This window comes from Geotrypetes seraphini, chromosome 3 (assembly GCF_902459505.1).
Source record: "Geotrypetes seraphini chromosome 3, aGeoSer1.1, whole genome shotgun sequence".
NCBI lineage: Eukaryota > Metazoa > Chordata > Amphibia > Gymnophiona > Dermophiidae > Geotrypetes > Geotrypetes seraphini.
The window spans coordinates 43,567,492-43,588,487 of record NC_047086.1 but is presented as its reverse complement, the minus strand read 5'-3'; the positions used below and the strand labels follow the sequence as shown (position 1 = coordinate 43,588,487).

At 43.2% G+C, this 20,996-nt stretch overlaps 1 protein-coding gene across 3 annotated transcripts in view; it reads left to right on the top strand.

Moving 5' to 3' along the window:
- Nucleotides 1-20,996, top strand: part of TTK (TTK protein kinase) — a 184,222-nt gene that overhangs the window by 29,834 nt on the left and 133,392 nt on the right. For all 3 annotated transcript variants that reach the window (XM_033938823.1, XM_033938822.1, XM_033938824.1), the window contains 3 exons: nucleotides 6,140-6,260; nucleotides 14,154-14,211; nucleotides 14,297-14,391. In XM_033938823.1, coding sequence (XP_033794714.1) covers nucleotides 6,140-6,260; nucleotides 14,154-14,211; nucleotides 14,297-14,391 — 274 coding nt within the window. The remainder of the gene's footprint in view (nucleotides 1-6,139; nucleotides 6,261-14,153; nucleotides 14,212-14,296; nucleotides 14,392-20,996) is intronic.

The window sequence follows — 20,996 nt, the reverse complement described above, 5'->3', positions numbered from 1 at the left end:
CATCTAAAATCTCACAGCAAACTGCAACATATCAGGCTTTCTCCGGAGACAAGCAGGAGAAATGCAGGCACTTTCCGGTGAAGTCCTCTGAGCCTGAGTGCAGTTGCTCTCCCCTAAGTATAGTAAGTTTGTTTTTTTTGGGTTTTTTTTTAAACTTACTGAGCATGCCTTCTGCGTTCCTCCCCCTGCTTAGACAGTTTTTTCTTTGACCGGACAGGTCGCAGCTCTCCCTTCTCCTTACTTCTTCAGAGAAAAAATTTTAAAAAACAAACTGATTAGAATAATAAGATTTTTTTACTTTCTATTTTTATTCATAAAAATGAACAATGCACAACAAGAGTCAACGGAATTTTTTCCTTTAACCAGACTCGACTAAAAAAAAACCAAACTAAAAACGTTGTTCAATTTTTTCCTTGCCGTTTAACCTGGTGGTTGCTAGGACTTGGAAGACTCTTCTCTTTCACAGACATGGAAGATGGCTCCCTCACAGCGGTTCTTCATGCCAATAGCTCAGGGAAATTCCCAAAGCCGCAACCATTGCCTCTTGCTCCTCCCCCTCCCCCTCCGGGCCCAACTTCGGTACTGCCAGGGGTCAGAAGCATACCACTGCTGCTGCCATTGGAAAAAATGCAGTAAATTTTTTTTCACTTTTACAAAATTTTATGCGAGATATTGCTGTACTACTGCACCAATCTCCTCCCTCTTCTGCCACCTCAGTGGAAATTCAACAGTGCCCTGACTGCATTGAGCAGCTTCCCTCTCCAGATCTTTTGCACCCACAGCCTTTCTCTAATCCACCTGATATTGCTTGAACTCCTCGTACATCTTTGTGCCTTTTACCTCGCCAGCAAGCATCTCCTAACCTTGAATGGTGTAATTCATCTGAACCCACTCCTTTCCAAGTGCAGCAATCACTGCAGCCAGATCAACTGGAAGAATATCCTATCCCAAGTTCTTGCAAAAGGTTTCTACTCTAAGTTTCAACCAGACTGCTACGCTGGCAGATAAAAAGGATTTTCAAGCAATCCTTAAATCTTGTCAGACCCCTTCGAAAGGATTGATTGCACTCCCAGTGCATCGGATACTACAATACCTTCAGCTTGCTAACTGGCAGAAGCCCCAATCGGTTTCCACTGCTTCTAGGCGCCTAGAGTTAAAATAAAGAGTTGAAAAGGCATCTGGACATGACTTACAGCAACTACCACATGACTCCATAGTATCTGAGTCAGCTATTTATAAATCTATATCAACAAAATCTCAGTACAATTCACCCCAGGGAAAGATTATTGTTTCCTGGACTCGATCAGATGCAAAGTCTATCAGGGTTCTATGCTAACATTAAAGATCATGACTCAATTACAGATTCTCCATTGCCAACACTCTATTTTGCAACAATTCAACACTGCCTCTCCTGAGGAAATTCCCAGTTTCCACATGGCATTGTAGGCGTCCACTTAACCATTTAATTAAAACTAACTATGATGCTTATGACATGAGTTCTAGAACTGCAGCGGTGGCAATTGCAGCTCGCTGTACAGCCTGGAATCGGATCAAGGCTTTGGACCTTAGAGTAAATCTCCATGACAGATTGGCAGATGCCTCATGTCTGGGAGATAGTTTGGTGAGAAAGTGAAAGCTACTGTCTCGCAGCTCACGGAAGACTCCACAGTCATACACAAGCTCTCGGCGCATCCTCAGGCTCAGTCCTAGCCTTTTTGCAGATCTTCCACTGTTTCATTTTATCATAGATCATACCATCAGCAATTTGTTCAACAATATTATCTGTGTAGGCATTTTACCCTCTGTACCAGAGATACTTCTCTAAGATCACAATCCTCATCATACACTCAAACAGCGTTCAAGAGATCGCCAGCAGTCTTCGGAATCTCAACAACTTCTGTTTAAACCTACTCTTGGTTTCTGATCCTCTTCCAGTGTGTGTGTGTGGGGGGGGAGGGGCGGCAGGGGTGCAGCTAACTCATTTTTTCTCATCATAGCAAGAAATCACCATAAACAACTGGGTTCTAACTATAATTTCTCAAGGATATCTCTCAACTTCCTTCCTCACCATCCACATGCTCATCTTCTTCAGTCATCCAGCATACCTTACCATTAAATTCCTCAGCTGGCAAAAGAGATCTTCCTGTTGCTACAAAACAATGTGATAGAAGAAGTTCCCAAACATCAATATTACTAGGGATTCTATTCCAGATTTTTCCTCATTCCCAAGAAGATGCAAGATCTTCGACCCATACTTGACCTTCGACCCTTAAATACCTGCCTCAGAACAGAGAAATTCCGAATGATTTCCCTTCCAGCAATACTTCCACTACTCAGAAAATGCGATTGGTTAGCCGTCTTGGACATCAAAGATGCATATACTCACATTCCCATTAATCCCTCCCACTGGAAGTTTCTAAGATTTATGTTCCTCAACAACCATTACCAGTAAAAGGTGCTACCCTTTGTCCTATCATCAGCACCCCGAATCTTCACGAAGTGCTTGACGGTGGTAGCAGCTAGCCTGAGGAGACAGCACCACATGGTATTTCCTTACCTAAACAACGGGCTCCTAGTAGCACATACCAGGGAGCAGTTGCTTCTCACCATTCACAGTAGATGACGGCAGATAAAGACCCGAATGGCCCATCTAGTCTGCCCAACCTGATTCAATCTAAATATTTGTTGGGGGTTTTTTTTCCCTTCTTCGTCTTAGCTATTTCTGGGCAAGAATCCAAAGCTCTGCCCAGTACTGTTCTTAGGTTCCAACTACTGAAGTCTCAGTCAAAGCTCACTCCAGTCCATCTACACCATCCCAGCCATTGAAGCCCTCCCCAGCCCATCCTCCACCAAACGGCCATATACAGACACAGACCGTTCAAGTCTGCCCAGTACTGGCCTTAGTTCTTCAATATTTATTATTATTTTCTGATTCTAGATCGTCCGTGTTCATCCCACGCTTTTTTGAACTCCGTCACCGTTTTACTCTCCACCACCTCTCTCGGAAGCGCATTCCAGGCATCCACCACCCTTTCCGTAAAGAAGAATTTCCTAACATTGCTTTTGAATTTCCCACCCCTCAAATTATGTCCTCTGGTTTTACCATTTTCCTTTCTCTGGAAAAGATTTTGTTCTACGTTAATACCGTTCAAGTATTTGAACGTCTGAATCATATCCCCCCTGCCCCTCCTTTCCTCTAAGGTATACATATTCAGTGATTCCAGTCTCTCCTCAAATGTCTTGTCACAAACCTCCTATCATTTTCGTCACCCTCCTCTGGACTGCTTCAAGCCTTTTTGTGTCCTTCGCCAGATACGGTCTCCAAAACTGAACACAATACTCCAAGTGGGGCCTCAACACCTTAGTTCTTCTACTGGTTATGCCTCTCTTTATACAATGCATTCCTTACATGCACTGGGTTTCATAATTTACTTCGACAAGTCAAAACTCCAACCAGTTTGTTGTCTCACATTTATTGGAGCACGTCTCAACACAGTCACTGCAAGAGCCCATCTTCCAGAAGAACATCATCAAGCAATTATCATTTTAGCCAACTAGATGCAACAACGTCCTGCTTTTCCAACGTGCAGCTTTCTATGCCTCTTAGGTCACATGGCAGTTTCCTTTGCTTTGGAACCAAATGCAAGACTGCACATGTGACCCTAAATCATTAGCAACTCTTGTTCCTCTACAAACCAGAATCACAGCTTCCCTCTTATGGTGGAGTCACTCTACGTCCCTTCAACGGGAATGTCCATTAGAACCTCCTCCTCTACTGACCATTACAACAGATGCCTCAACCAAAGGTTGTGGAGCACATCTCTAAACAGCTCCAGGGTCAGTGATCAGAAACAGAACAACGCTTTCACATAAATCTTTTAGAACTTCGGGCAATCTATTATGCTCTTTGAGCATTTTGCCTTTGGATTCGCAACATGCGCCTACTTATCTAAAAGGACAACCAAGTAAAAAAGTTCTATCTGAACAAGTAAGGGAGCTCGGGGTCCCATCTCCTTTGCAAAGAAGCCTACTGTCTGTGGAGCTTTGCTCACTCTCTCTCCACAGAATTACAAGCAGTATACATTCCAAGAAGAATGAATGCCATTGCAGACTCATTCAGCTGCAAACACGATCTTCATGAGTGGTTTCTAAATCCAGAAGTAGTACAACACATGTTTTCAACAGTGGGGCACCCCTGCAATAGACCTTTTTGCTTCCAAAGTCAACCTAGTATTGCTCCCTACGTCCTTCCCATCTTAGAATCGCAAGAGACGCTTTCTCCATCCCATGGAATCTCACTTTTCTGTATGCCTTTCCCCGAATTCCACTTATTTCCAAAGTTGTTCAGAAAGTTGTCAGATAGAACGCTCAAATGATTCTCATTGTTCCTCATTGGCCCAGGTAAATCAGGTATCCAATGCTCCTGGACCTTCTCGATTCTCCTTCCTTTAGGGGATCATTCTTTTCTTCTCTCTCAGCACAAAAGCAATCTGTTACATCCCAATCATCCCAGCCTCAGTCTCACGGCATGGAAATCGATCAGTCAATCTTTGCTGTCATCCCTATATCTCCTTGCTGACATCCCAGTCTCTCCATTAGTGAAAACAGTTCTTGCATCCAGACGTTCATCCACAAGAAAATTTTTTCACCTTAAATGGAATCGTTTTTCCATCTGGGCACGTTCTCAAGCTCGAGATCCTTTTTGCTGCCCGATCAATCACATTATAGCATACCTGCTGCACTTATCATATTCGGGCCTTAAAACCAATTCTATGCGTTTTCATCTTTCAGCCATCTCCAGCGTACCATCACCTTCTAGATGGGAAGCCAATGTCACACAACCCCCTTAGTTTCTTGTTTCCACAGAGATTTCACTAACCTTCAGTCTTCACTTCGAACTACACCTCCAGCTTGGGACCTCAATATTGTCTTGGACCAGTTGATGAAAGTTCCTTTTGAACCTTTGGGATCTGCCACATTATCTTTCCTAATGTGGAAAACAGCCTTCCTCATGGCTCTTGCTTCTGCAAAAAGAGTTAGTGAATTGCAAGCACTAGTCATCTGTTATCCATACCTCCAATTTTTCCCCAATAGGATACTAATGCAGACTCTCCCAAAATTTCTTCCAAAGGTTGTTACAGATTTCCATCTCAATTAATCAATAACCTTGCTGTCATTTTTTCCTCCTCTTCATCCTTTTTCAACAGAACAAAGTCTACACACATTGGACTGCAGGAGAGCATTACTTTTCTACCTGGACAGAACTGTGACTATCCACAACATTAATCAGCTCTTTGTCGCCTTCAATTCAGCTACTCAAGGTAACTCAGTATCTAAATGGACTCTATCCGTGTGGATTGCCAGTTGCACCTCTTTTTGCTATACTAAAGCTCATCTATCTCTTTCCGGACAAATTGGAGCACATCGGATATAGGCAACAGCTTCAATTGCAAATTTAAAATCCGTCCCAATTCAGGACATCTGCAAAGCAGCGACTTGGTCCTCAGTTCATACATTTACTAAGCACTATTGTTTAGACTGGAGTTCAGCGCAAGATAATCAGTTTGGACAATCGGTCCTCCACAATTTATTTGCGCTATAATTTATTTCCTCCTTCATTTTCTTCTTGAAGCTTGGGACTCGCCAGCAAGTATGCCTGCATTTCCCCTGCTTGTCTCCGGAGATAGCATCGTTACTTACCTGTAACAGGGGTTCTCCGTAGACAACAGGAAAATGCAGCCACACTTACCCGCCCACCATTCCCACACAATGAGACCTTTTTTCTAAGCTAGTAACAAAACTGACTAAGCAGGGGGAGGAGCTCAAAAGGCAAAGTGTCTGCACATGCTCTGTAAGTTTAAAAAAAAAAAATTAAATTAAAAAAAAAGCTTGCTATACTTAGGGGAGAGCATCAGCTCTCAGGCTCAGTCAGAGGACTTTATCAGCAAGTGTGGCTGCATTCCCTTGCTGTCTAAGGAGAACCTCTGTAACAGGTAAGCAACTTTGCTTTCTGCTGATCTGTAGCTGAACCATGCATGTTGTCTAATAGAACAAATCAGCCTTTTCACATTTTAATCTGTTACAATTTGGTTCTGTGTATCAGTCCATAATGCATGTTATTATATATAATCTTTTACAGTGATGACAATTTCAGGCAAGCAAGAAATCTTCCAGGCTAGTCTATTTCAGAATTCTAGGGATCAGAAAAAGAGTGATGGTGCTGGAGAATTCCCTGCTACTGATGCAAACCCCGCACTTGGGTAAATGAAATATGTCATGGATTTTGATATACTGCTTTTCTGTAGTACAACCAAAGCGATTTTACATATTTTTTATGCAGATACTTTCTCTGCTCCAGTGGGCTTACAATCTAAGTTTTGTACCTGGGGCAGCGGAAGGTTAAGTGATTTGACAACAAAAGGAAAGTGGGAAAGGAACTGTATGCATCACCCTGAGATAAAGCAGAGTTTATTGAATACAGTTGGCTATTGCGATATAAAACATAAAATAGCCAATCTATCTTGTGGTTCTTTCCAGACCCAACACAGTCCGTGGTTCGGCTTCGAAAGAGAAGCCTGCTTCTGAGGTACAGATAGATATCCGGTAGATGGCGCAGAAGCACTTTAAACATTTATATCTCACAACATGAGAGACTGGCGAGACCTCTTAGGGAAAAATAACATATCACTCAGGAGCTGCGTGGCTTCATACACTGAAAGCAGTGCTGTTAACAACGAAGATGACTGACTGGTGTTCAATCTCGTTTATTAAATAGAAAGACTCAACACGATCGTGTTTCGGCCCAAGCGGATCTGCCTCATAAGTCTGAATTTAGGTCGAGATGATATATGTGTCTTCAATGCTTATCTCTGTATTGCAATCCTTTGCTGCTGACAATGATGTGAGCCGCTCTTAGTATAAAAATGAAAGTGGGGCCACCATAAGATAGTACTGGAAGATCTCCAGGCTCATTCAACAAGTTTTTCAAGCATTCTCCTGAGCAGTGCCCCCCCCCCAAGAGGATGTTTGCAAATCATTATGGAATATTTAATAAATGGCACCAAAATTTAGGCACAGGGATGATGTTCACTGAGTGCAAATTCTGTAACAGCAGTTCTACACATAATCCTTAGTATTCTATAATCTACATGGGTAACTTCTAGACACCCCTTGTCCTGCCCATGCCCCCTAGAGGTTGCACATGACACACATTGTATGCACAAGTTCTAGAATAGAGACTTAAGATTAGTTGCAACTGCCAGTTGGTGCCAATTAACACCAATAACTGGCTGTTAACTCCATTGCTTGTCATCAGTAGCAGATGAGTCGATTATGACCATCTACCAGCAAGTGGAGATGGAGAACACAAAAGCTGAGCTCTGTCAAATATAGGATGGTAAGCCAGTATTCTCTATCTCCCAGCAGGCACAGCATAATATCTACTTTGTGCGCAAGTTGCTCAATATGCGAGGCATAGCCTATTTTCACAATTAAAAAAAAAAAAAATCATACACACATTTGCTAGGCGTATGCGCTTCCTTTCTTATCTGTGTGCGTGCATTCACATGCATGGCTTAGAGCAGTGGTCTCAAATTCACGACCCAGGGGGCCATGTTTGGTTCGCCAGGTACTATTTTGTGGCCCTCGATATGTTTATCATAATCACAAAAGTAAAATAAAACAGGTTCTTGATCATATGTCTCTTTATTAAGACTTAGCCAAAAGGAAAGATTTATAAACTATAAAGAGTTTTACCTCCATGCAAAATTGTCATTTCTTTAACAAGACATTAACTATTTTTTCTGAGGCCCTCCAAGTACCTACAAATCCAAAAATGTGGCCCTGCAAAGGGTTTGAGTTTGAGATCACTGGCTTAGAGGGAACATTGGCTTCTATGATCTCTGCTGTATTTCATATAAGAATCCATTGTATGTTTCCTACTTTTAAGTGGGTGTCTAATGACTAAATTTTAGCTGTGGGTTAGACCAGTGTTCGTCAACTGCCAATCCGCGGACCGGGTCAGTCTGCAGAAATTTCCTGCCGGTCCACGGAGCCGGCACATGCATCAGGCCCATGACGGTGTTCTTCAGCCGCCGGTCCGCGGTGCGATCAATGCGGCGTTATCTTTGGGACGGCTCCCTCTTCCTCACTGCCGCATTGGGCTCCTACGCACGAACCAGAAGCTTTCTCTCCGACGTTGCAACGTCAGAGGGAAGGCTTCCAGCTTGTGAGGAGCCGCTGCCCGCTTCTTTGTGCACTGAAGCAGTGAGGAACATGGAGCCAGCCCAAAGATAACACCAGGGGTGGCATAAAATGGCCAGGCGGGAGCAGGCCAGAATGTAAGGCACAGCATGGAGGGAGGGAGCCAACAAAGGTAGGGAGAATGATTTTATTTTTTAATTTAGTGATTTAATTGTGTCAATTTTGAGAATTTAAATTTGCTGTGTCTGTATTTTGCACTGTTCAGGAAGAAATGCATCTTAGGGTTTGTTTGTATATATTAGTACTTTTAGTTTTTGGTCCCATATTTGCATGGGGTTATCTGTTTTCTGATAGGCATGAATGTTGAGAAACCTACAGTATGCTTTGTGTAGTTTAATTTTGTGGTTAACCATTATGTGTTAATAAAATTATATTGTGTGTGTATATATGAAAAATGAATGGAAAAAATGGTGTTAGAATTAGTATTATTATGGGGGCGGAGATGGGCTGGGTCTGGGGTTTAACCTTGTTTGTTGTATCCTGTTTTCAGAAACAGAATGAACTGACAGTGTCACCAAAGCATTTTTCTTAAACCACTTTGTAAATGTTTGTTTAAACATTTTATATACTGCAAATGTAAAAAAAGGTCAAAGCGGCTTACAATAAAATAATAATGTTAAAAAGAAAGGAACGCCAATAATAATAGGAAAGAGAAAAGTTCACACAACAAAATTAAAAAGAACATACATATAAGAGGCATAGAAGTGTTACACTGAGCATGCTTATCTCCCACCACTCTCTAGTGGGATAAGGGAAATGGATTACTCTAGAGGAAATTGAAGGCCAATTTGAAAAAGTAACATAGTAGATGACAGCAGATAAAGACCCAAATGGTCCATCCAGTCTGCCCAACCTTACCCTCTCTTTAAATTACTGATTTAATTTAAATTTTCCTTCTTAGCTATTTCTGGATCAGAACCCAAAGCTCTGCCCGGTACTGTGCTTAGATTCCATCTACTAAATTCTCCATTAAAGCTCATTCCAGCCCATCTAAACCATCCCAATACACTTTCAAAAGGGCTTTAAATTTTGGGAATAACTCTGACCTAAGGTATGGAGGAAGGCTATTCCAAAATGAGGGGGGGGGGGGGGAAATAGAAAAAATAAGCCAAAGAACATGGAGACTTGTAATGTGCACACCTGGGAGAAGGAAGAACCAATCTGGGGGAATCTAAAGAACGCAAGAAACGAGTGACACTCTAGATACACATACTAATTGGCAGACCACACAAACGCACTGGTGAAAAAATGTTTTTATATGCTGTGGAAGCTAAGGACCATTAAAAAATACTTCGACCCAACATCCTTCAGGTTGCTGGTGCAATCGCTGATCCTATCCCTCCTTGACTACTGTAACATCATCTACCTGGGTATCCCACATAAAACAGTAAAAAAATTGAGACTAGTACAAAACACCGCTGTCCGCTTAATCTTCGGACTGAGAAAAAAAGACCACATCAGCCCCTACTTCAAAAAACTACACTGGTTACCAATAGAAGCACGAATACTATTCAAATTTGCTTGTATCTGTTTTAAACAAGTCTGGGGACTAGCACCTTCCTACCTGCAAACTCACTTCATTCTGCACAACCCACACAAACATCCAGAAACAAAAACATCTTTGCCTACCCAAAGATCTCAGGCTGCAGATACAAATCCTTCCTGGATAGAACCTTCATGTTCCAAGCGAATAGACAACAAGTCTGGTTGCAAAACTGCATAAATGAACCCAATCTAACTTACAATGCATTCCGAAAAACAATAAAAACCGCCCTATTCGACAAATTCATTGACTAAAACAGACCTCCCTTAAACGAAAGCAACCCCCCCCCCCCCCGTAATCACTATTCAATCTCTCAGGAAGCTCCATTTTTTTTCATGTATTCTTTACCCATGGAACTTAAATTAATATGTAACTTGTTTATGTAACTTTTCTATTTTAGGCTCCTTATGCATTCGCTGACTGTCCAGCCTTCTTCCAATGTGAACCGCCTAGAAGTCGCCTGACTATGGCGGTATAGAAAAATAAAGTTGTTATTATTATTATTAGATATGGCGGTGTCTCTATATGTAATACCTTAAAAGTCAGACATAGTATTTTAAACCTGCACCTGTATTGAATGGGTAACCAATATAATCTAATCAATGGTGTAACGTGATCATGAAATTTCACTTTGCACAAGAACCTTGTAGCAGAATTTTTGTAGATATTGTAAATGGCGGATTAAAGAGGCAGCAGTGCCACAGTAGATAGACTTGTAATAGTCAATCTTAGAAATGAAGAAAGCAAGTAGAAAAACTATTCAGAGCAGAAAAATCAAGTACAGAACTGATGGAGCAAATGTGTCTGAGCCAGACAAACCCTTGTCTCAAGACTTGAGAGTCCAGAGCTTCGAATGACAGTGCTGAATCAAAGATGACCTCCTTAGGTAGAGAAAGACTTTTTTAAATATTATTCTCCTGACTTAAAGTAGCCAGAGGACTAAAGAAAATATTGAACAGGGGATAACACAGAATCTTGGGGGGACACCACAAACTGAAAGAATTACAGCGGAGATAGATGACGTTAAAGTGGAATCCTTAAAACTTCTATTAGAAAGAAAGAACATGAACTACTGAAGTACTGTACCAGAAATACCAAGTGATTGTAATTGGGATAAGAGTAATGAATGATCAATCAAGTCAAATGCTGCAGAAAGATCGAGCAAAAAAAAGAAAAACACCTTTTCCAGAATCCAAAGAAGAATGTAATTCACTATTTAAAGTGGTTACTGTGGTCTCAGTGCTATGATGTGTGCGGAAACCAGTCTGACAGAGGTGTAATACTAACAATTTATCAACAAATTGAGAAAGCTGTTCAAAGACCACACACTCTGTAATCTTTGATGCATAAATTGGAAATAGGACAGTAATTTTCCAGTAGATATGGAGCAGAGGAAAGACCCTTAAGAATAGGACGTACAATTGCCATTATCATGAAGATGGAACCAAACCATTGAAGAGGCACTGACATTTGAGCATGGCTTCATCACTGGATATGGCTTCATCACTGGATATGGCTTCATCACTGGATATCTCTGACCTTTGAGCATGGCTTCATCGCTAGATGCGGAGTGCGTGCCCACTGACATCTTTTACCGTCATGTACGACTCCTTCGCTGGATGCGGAGCAAGTGTGCACAGACATCTCTAGCCTTTGAGCATGGCTTCGTCGCTAGCTATAGAGTTAGTGCTCTAAACAGCATGCTTCTGCCCTTGGATGTAGAATGCATCTTTTTCTGGTGGTGGAATGTGACTCAGCCTGGCTGTACAGAATGTCCCCATCTCTGTACATGAATTGTGTCTGTGCCTGATCGTGTTGCAGCAAACCTCTATCTTTGTATGTACAATGTGTTGCAGGATTCCACATCTAGATGTGGCAAACGGCTACATTTGGCAGTCCAGTGTGCCCCATCTCTCCATCTCTGGCTGTGGGGTGCAACTGCACCCAGCAGTATGGCTTTGCTCTGTCTCTGGATGTAGACTGTGGTGCCACCTGTCCATTCGTCATAGCTCCATCTCCATGACCCCAACTGGCTATTCTGCATGAATTCACCTCTGTATATAGGGAGCGGCTCCTCCTGACTGTTCAGCATGAAACATTTTCTAGGGGTGGAATGTGGTTCTACTTGGCTGTTTGGCATGGCTCCATCTATGGATGTAGAGTGCCGCTCCTATGCATTAGGAATGGTATGCTGAGCCATAGGATTGTCCATGCCCGCCTGTGAGCATTCTAGAGAAGATTTAAATCCCAGCTTTTCAGCTCCTTTTCCTTCTCCTCAGTCTCTGCTGCTCTCTTCCGTTCTTCCTTCTGCAGGCAAGCATGAATAAGCTGTTCTGATCTGCTCCTTTATTTCTTTATTTTTGTGATGTTTGTGTTTTACGCTGCTTCAGGACCAGCTGTTCCTGCTTGGAGAGGAGGAGAATCTATTTGTAGCTGGCAGGTGCATCCTGCTAGGTGTTCATCTAGCCTTCTGAATATTTGTAGAGCTCAGGGTTCTGGACCCTAAGCAAATTTGCAAGCCCCTTCCCTTGTTTAAAAGCAGACGGAAAACCCACCTTGTTGATATAGCTTTCAATCTAACCCTACTTCTCTGCCCTCCAACCTAGCCTGCTGATTAACCGTTCCCCTTAACTGTATCCATGACATCCTGTTTGTTGTTTTGCCTGTTTAGATTGTAAGCTCTTTCAAGCAGGGACTGTTTTCTTACTCTTTGTGACTGTGCAGTGCTGCATGCATCTGGTAGCGCTATAGAAATAATTAATAGTAGTAGTATCTGTTTCAAGGAACTTTTTAAGATGATACTCCTTACATTTAAAGTACAATCGAGCCATTCACCTGCATTCATTGATAGATTCCTGACACCATACACTACACCGAAAGCACTTAAATCCCCCCAACAATATCTTCTTTCCACTCCCTCCATGTGCCAAATAGTATACAACACTACCAGAAAAACAATCTTTTCCGTTGTAACACCAACACTGTTGAACTCTTCCTATTAACCTCAGGCAAGAAGGTTGTCTCTCAAAGTTTAAATTGACTAGTGGAGCTGTGATGAGGGTGTTCTCGACAGACTTGCTCTTCATGTTGGTCCTGCTGCTTTTCTACAGCACTACATATGTCTTTCCGCAAACATCTGAAGACCTGGCTATTCTCAAAAATCTGATTCTTTTTCCATCTATGACATCCTAAGCCCTCAAAAACTCTTCATACTTGGTCCTCTAACCCTTCATTGCAGCTCCTTTCTTTCACATCTCCTGTAAACCTCTACCTTTCATAGTAGTTCCTTTCTATCCCATCTCCTGTAAACCGTGCCGAGCTCTACGAATGTGGAGATAATGCGGTATACAAACCTAAGGTTTAGTTTAGTTTATAGAAATGATAAATAGTAGTAGTTATGAGGAATACTGGCTTACCAGAGCTCAGGTTTTGTGTTCTTTATCTCCGCCTGTTGGTGGATAGTCATAACCCACTAATCTCTGGATTCATCTGTAACTAAAGGAAAGAAAATTATCAGGTAAGACAATTTTTTCCTTTGTCAGCCAATTATAAAATTTAAGTTACATGCGCAACTGGCCTTATTCTATAAATTTGGGCTCAACTTAGCGCTCTAAGCATATATATTTAGGGAAATTAAGACCAATATCTCCACCAGGCAGGATAGTGCCTTTGGGAGAGCAGTAGTGGAGGGAGCCTTGTTTTCCTCCAGCCTTGAGGGATACAGCTTGCTCTGGACTGGTCTAGCAAGATGAAAAGGAAGGTGAAATTTGGTCTTAAACTGATCATTTCCTTTCCTTGATTTCTGCTAGAGCAATCCAGGGCCCACCAAGTAAGACTGCGATGTTGGGGATGTTGTTAGACTATGCCTTCCATTCTCTGGTGTTTGTTTTTTAGTTTATTTAAATTTACAGAGGACCCCATCATGGGATTTTTGATTTTTTGTATACAGTTTGTATGATATTCTTTGGCTTACCTACAAGTATATTGATAAGTTCCAGGCTGCATAATTCCTTCTGTCAGTGATGTCACTGGAAGAGTTTAGCTTCTCTGCCTTGAACTATTTATAGGGTGACATTTCATAACTCACTGGTCTAGACTAGTCTAGCAGAAATTAAGGAAAGAAAATGATCAAGTTTTATACTAGGATAAATGAGAAAATAAGAGCAGGCACATTTGATACAAATGATAGCAGATAAATGTCTACCTTAGAAATATATTGGTTTTAAAATCTTAACACAAGATATAATTGTACATAAATAAAATATCCCTGTATTTTAAATGGATATGGATATCCAAATTATTTTATGTCTAGAATTTTTATGTCGGAACATTTTTTTTCTAATTCTAGGGAGAAGACTGGCTGTCTTGAAGAGTCTGAAGCCAAGAACAAATCCTTTCCTAACATGGTACAGAATACAAAGTGTTTATGGTTTGCTTTTCGTTCAAATGACACCAACTTGACATCATTGTTTCTTTCCTTCATATATACAGGTCTTTTCATTTGGGAGAGTTCCTCTTCAGTCAGTGTTATCTCCTCCTATGACACCCAGTCTGAGTACTGATGCTGTGAACCCAAGCATTAGGAGGTACTGATTTTTTTCTCCCTCATCTCAATTTAATAGTATTTTTTTCCACCGGAATAGAGAATATTGTAGTTATTTGGATTTTAACCACACAAAATTTGAGCTTATGAAAAATCAATGATATTGAGCCCCCATAGAAAGCAGGTTCTGGTCTTTTTGCATATTTGGTGATTCTAGTGCGACAGATACTTTATTCCTGAATCTGTGGGAAGTCAAGCCCTTCTTCTGAGAATTCTTGTAGAACACCTCATTAGCATTCTTTTACTCTTGCCTCCTTCATCCTTCTGGGCTGTCCTCCAATGTCTCTCCACAAGCGAGGTGGTAGGAGCCTGTCTGCTTCGCTCGCATTTATTTTTCAATTAAATTTGTTGGGTTTTTTGGGGGTTTTTTGGCGGGTAGGGGGGGAAGGTTTGCTGTTTGCAAGGCTTTTTTGGTGCTGTAGAGAATCCTACTCTTCGGACAGCTTTGACTGCAGGAGAGTGCAGACTCTGAGGTTGAGGGTCTGCTTCCAAGGGTCAGACTGCTTTGCAGTATACCCACTTGGACAGCCTGCACTAAAAGTTAAGGGGCTCAGGGACCGTTCCCTTGGGAGCAGGCTCATCCCAGGTTTGTCCACAGTGGACTTGAGCACAGGCTGAGTGTCTCTCATGGTGGTTTTTCCAGGATCGGGGTTGACTGCTTTCCTCCCCCTCTTGGCTTGCACGAGTTCCTATGGGAGTTGAGGTGTCTGGCTGGTTCATTGCACCAGAGAGGCAGTCCAAAGACACAAGCAGTCCCGATTCCAGGCTTCTTGAGGCAGAAGGTCTCCCTGTGTAAGCTGTTAGCAGCTTCAACATGTGCAGCACACAGCATGTATAGTGAGTAACAGGCTAACAGCTTGAAAAACAAAATTTGAGGGGGTTAAAAACTGTTTTTGTTTTTTTATTTGGGGGAGGGGTTCTGGGGTTTCTAGTTTATGGACCCCAGTGTTGCTCCCCCAGGCTGTTTTTGGCGCTAAAATTGCTGCTGCCGTGGCTATCTTGGATTTCCCTATTTGAAAATAATAGCCTCTCTATCTGCCTCAAAATATCTTAATTTTGCTTAAAAACAGGTTTGATGGATCCTCAAGCCAGGATACCTTGGATTCATGCTAAGTTTGCAATGGATGGCCGGCTTGAGTCTTGTCCATGTAACACGGCGCGTGTGGGGTGAGTCACTGGCTTAGTCTCCTCTGGTCACTCGGGGGATGTTAGTGCCCAGATGGTACAAGAGCTAGGAAAAAAAACTCCAGGTTTGAGCTGGGGAGCAGCGCAAGTGTATCCCCAGCAAAGCGCAATTGTGTTGCTACTACCAAACCCTATAAAGGAACTCATGAGCGTCCACAGGGGTCATCTGGACGTCCTGGACAGCAGTTTTCCCCTGATTTCATCAAAAGCTTATATGATTATTAAGGGCTGCATGGAAACCTCGGGGATCACAGCCCTACTGGCACCAGGGGTCTTCCCCCATCCCCATGAGCACAATTCCCCAGCAACAGTGCCATGCGCAAGATTCCTCTCACCTTGGGTTCTGCATCCCCAGCCCTATATGTCATGTCTGTCCAAGTTAGAATGTAAGCTCTTCCAAGCAGGAACCGTCTATTAAATGTCAAAATGTACAGTGATAAATAGGAGGAGGAGGTCTTGTCTGAGGAAGACTGGGATAAAATTGACTCTATTTCAATGCCTTTACTCTCCCAGTCGGGGTTCTCTGTCAAAAATTACAAAGACTAGGGGACACTCGATGAAGTTACAGGGAAATACTTTTTTAAAACTAATAGGAGGAAATTTGTTGGGGGGGGAGTTTTCCACTCAGAGAATAGTTAAACTCTGGAACGTGTTGCCAGATGTTCTGGTAAGAGCATGGTTTTAAGAAAGGTTTGGACAATTTCCTAGAGGAAAAGTCCATAGTCTGTTATTGAGAAAGACATGGGGAAGCCACTACTTGCCCTGGATTGATAGCATGGAATATTGCTACTCCTTGGGTTTTGGCCAGGTACTATTGACCTGGATTGGCCACCGTGAGAACGGGCTACTGGGTTTGATGGACCATTGGTCTGACCCAGTAAGGCTATTCTTATGTTGAGATACTGCTTCATCTCTAGGAGAGCCATATCCAGATCTGGTAAAGTTCCCTGATCTTGGAGAGAACCCGACTGTGCACAGGCTGTTTAAGCCTTCAGTGTTTTTGGAGATGATCATGGAATCTCTCCAGGAATTTAAGATAGAGACTCTGCAGTCCTGTGCTGCACAGACCACCTGTTTTCCTTCTCATCAAGAAAATACCAAAATGGTCACAGGTTCTGGACAGGCCTCTTTGGGTGGCCAAAGCCATGGCAATGCTCTATCTGATGGATGCTGATTTTTAACCAGCTATTTGTTTTGCCAAAAGTAGATTCCCTGGTGGCGCAGGTTACCAAGTGTACCTCCCTTCCCAGTGAAGGTGGTGTGGTATTAAAGGATGCCCAGAACCACAGGTTGAATTTTGTTCATAAGAAGTTATTTGAGACTGCGGCCTTAGGATTAAAAGCAGCTGCAGCGGCGTGTTGTGTCGCTTGGGTTTGCCAGTTCAAGTTGCGCCATGATTAGGAGGCAATTGCTGGGAGGGATCACCAGTTTCTGATGTCTGAAGTGGACTATGTAGTTCAGGGGTGCCTGCACTTTTTTGGCTTGCGAGCTACTTTTAAAATGACCAAGTCAAAATGATCTACCAACAATAAAATTTACAAAAAACACAAAGCACACTGTATGCAGAGAAAATGTTAATTATTTGTATTCGGGGTTTTTTTTCCGAGGTCAAGGCAGATGACTTTAAAATATGTAATGTCACCTCAGTAACAACTATACAAAAATAGACAAATATACCCCCTCCCCTTTTACTAAACCGCGATAGCGGTTTTTAGCGCATGGAGCTGCGCTAAATGCCCCTCACAGCTTCCGACGCTCATAGGCTCCCTCCACTAAAAGCCACTATCACGGTTTAGTAAAAGGGGGCCATAGTGCAAAATATAGACAGCAGATATAAATTCTCAAAATGGACACATTTTGATCACTAAATTGAAAATAAAATCATTTTTCCTACCTTTTTGTCTGGTGATTTCATGAGCCTCTGGATGCACTTTCTTCTTCTGTAAATCCAATATTTCTTCCTTTCTGCCCCCTCCCCTTTTCTTTCTCTCTCTCTCCCCCTGCCCCCCCAAGCCATTGCGCCGATTTCTCCACTTCCCCGATTCTTTCCCTACCCCCCAAGCTACTACGCTGATTTCTCCCTGCTGCTTCCCCGAGCCAGGCTTGGCGTGTACAGGACTTCACCTCCGACGTCAATTCTAACGTTGGGGAGAAAGTTCCAGGCAGCGATTGGCTGGCCCAGAACTTCCTTTCTGACGTCAGAATTGACGTCGGAGTTGAAGTCTTGCGAGTCCGGCGCTTATACGCATAGGACTGGCTCGGGGAAGCAGCAGGGAGAAAAAGATCGCAAAGGCAACACGATCGACTCGCGTTGCATTTGCGATCTACTGGTCGATCGCGATCGACCATTTGGGCACCCCTGATGTAGTTGATGCTTTGTATGATCTTTTCAGAGTTGTACGCAAAATGTCTGCTTGTTCCATTTCCACCCATATGATGCTATAGAAATATAGAAACATGATGGCAGATAAAGGCCAAATGGCCCATCTAGTCTGCCCATCCACAGTAACCATTATCTCTTTCTCTCTCTGCGAGATCCCACGTGCCTATCCCAGGCCCTCTTGAATTCAGACACAGTCTCTGTTTCCACCACCTCTTCTGGGAGATAGTTCCACGCATCTACCACCCTTTCCATAAAAAAGTATTTCCTCAGATTACTCCGGAGTTTATCACATCTTAATGTCATCCTATGCCCTCTCATTGCAGAGTTTCCTTTCAAATGAAAGAGACTCGACTCATGCACATTTATATTACATAGGTATTTAAACATCTCTATCATATCTCCCCTCTCCCACCTTTCCTCCAAAGTATACGGATTGAGATCTTTAAGTTTGTCCCCATATGCCTTATCACAAAGACCACACACCATTTTAGTAGCCTTCCTCTTGACCAACTCCATCCTTTTTATATCTTTTTGAAGGTGGATCCAGACAGTGGGTGGGTGATTCCTCCTCCAAGGTAATCTTGAGTAAATTACCGTTTAAGGGACATTTACTCTTTGGGAAAGGTCTGGATGATTTTATGGCTAGTGTGCAGGATTACAAGCCTAAGTCTTTACCGGAAAACAGACCTTGAGCCTCTAGGGGTTCAGGTCACAGTAATTTTTGTGTCTCCAGATGATTTTGCCAGCTCTTATGAGGGCCTTCATGCCAGAGATCTTTTCAGGACTCCAGACAAAGATTTGGAGGGGCTAGGCACCCCAATCTTCAGGATCCTCCTCCGCCACAGCTCTCAAGAAGCAGTTATGCCAGGCTTTCAGCCAAGCCTCCACACATCGGAGGGAGGTTATCGGCCTATTGGGGAGCATGGGCGGAGATCATCACAGACTGCTGGGTGCTGGACATTATACAGGCAGGGTATAATGTTGAGTTCTTTCTTTCCCCTTCCCCCCCCCCCCCGGACCCTTTTCTAGTCTCTGGCTGAGAAGCTGTTAAAAGCAGCCAGAAGTCCAAGCAACAGTACAATAATTGCCAGATCTAGAAGTCATAGAGCCCATACCAGAGAAAGACTTGGGCTCTGGAAGATACTCTATAATACTTCATTGTGTCCAAGAGAGGCTCAGAAGACTGGAAGCTGTTTCCAGACCTCAAAGCCGTAACTGTTGCCCTCAAGATGCCCCGTTTCCGGATGAAGACAGTATGGTTGGTGATTGCTTCAGTAGTGCCGGAGGAATTTTTCACCTCGCTGGATTTGATGGAGGCCTATCTAGACATTCCCATTTTTCCAGAGTACAGGAAGTTTTTGTGTTTCATGTGCTGGAGCAACACTTCAGTTTGTGACCTTGCCCTTCTTCTGGCAGGCCATGGGGCCACAGACCTTCACTGAGTTTAATGGTTGCAATTGCAGCATACCTGTGCAAAGTGGGCAAACAAGTTAATCCGTATCTGGACAATTGGCTAATAAGAACCCAGTCTGCATCCGAAGGCAGACTCGCAGTTCAAAGAGTGATTCAGCTGCTGTAGAAGCTGAGCTGGGTGGTCAACTTTTGGAAAAACCACCTTGAACTGACTCAGATCTTGTAGTATCTGGGAGTCTGGTTTGACACAAGGAAAATCAAGGTGTTCATCCTGGAAGCCCATAGAGAGAAGCTTCTGCTTCAGATATGGGAGTTTTGGAGTGAGACTGCTCCGATGGCCTGGCATTATTTACAGGTACTAGGATCAATGGTTGCAACGAAGGACGTGGTCCCTTGGGCAAGGGCCCACTTGCGTCCACTTCAGGATGTACTCCTCTCCCGATGGTGCCTGCAGAGGGATGCGCTCTACCAGCAGCTGCCTTGGACAGCGGAAATTTGTCACAGTCTGGCCTGGTGGTTGGAGCCTCAGCCTCTCAACAGAGGAGTTATTTATTTATTTATTCAACTTTCTATACTGTTCTCCCAGGGGAGCTCAGAACACTTTACATAAACTATTCAGGTACTCGAGCATTTTTCCCAGTCTGTCCCAGCAGGCTCGCAATCTATCTAATTCCCCATCACATCATTACATGTGTGATCCTGACAATGGATGCCGGCCTATACATCTGGGGAGCACATTGTGAGGGGTGTCCAGTTTAAGGATGCTGGTCCCCTTCTCAGAGGAAGTGGTCAATCAACCGCTTGGAACTTCGAGCTATCCATCTGGCACTCTGCAGAGCAAAATGTTATAAGTTTTCTCGGATAAAGCAATGGTGGTAGCCTATGTCAGTTGCCAGGGGCACACCAGGAGTGCTCCTCTGTTTGGAAGCCCAAACATATGTTTCAAAGAGTGGAGGTGCTCTTGGGTAGCAAGAATGGACAGTGTGCAAGTGGGTTTCCTTAGCCGGAAGACCCTAGATCCCGGGGAGTGGTCACTGTTTCATGAAGCCTTCACCTGTATTGTGAATCGGTGGGGGCGCCCAACATTTTACTTTTTTTTTTTAACTATTTATTTACTACTAATAACCTAAGTGGATGGGATGGAATGGGTAGCCAACAAGAAGGCGGCTCAGTTCTTCAGTCAAAGATACGAGCCAGGAAAGAAAGGTCTGGATGCTCTGGTGCAACAATAGCCAAAGGCAGGCCTTCTTCCCTCTGTGGCTCATGATAGTAAGACTTCTGCGAAGAGTCATTACGCAACAAGGGGCTGGTGATTTTTAGTAAATAAGAACATAAGCAATGCCTCCACTGGGTCAGACCTGAGGTCCATCGTGCCTAGCAGTCCGCTCATGCGGCGGCCCAACAGGTCCAGGACCTGTGCAGTAATCCTCTATCTATACCCCTCTATCCCCTTTTCCAGCAGGAAATTGTCCAATCCTTTCTTAAACCCCAGTACCGTATTCTGCCCTATTACGTCCTCTGGAAGCGCATTCCAGGTGTCCACCACACGTTGGGTAAAGAAGAACTTCCTAGTATTTGTTTTGAATCTGTCCCCTTTCAACTTTTCC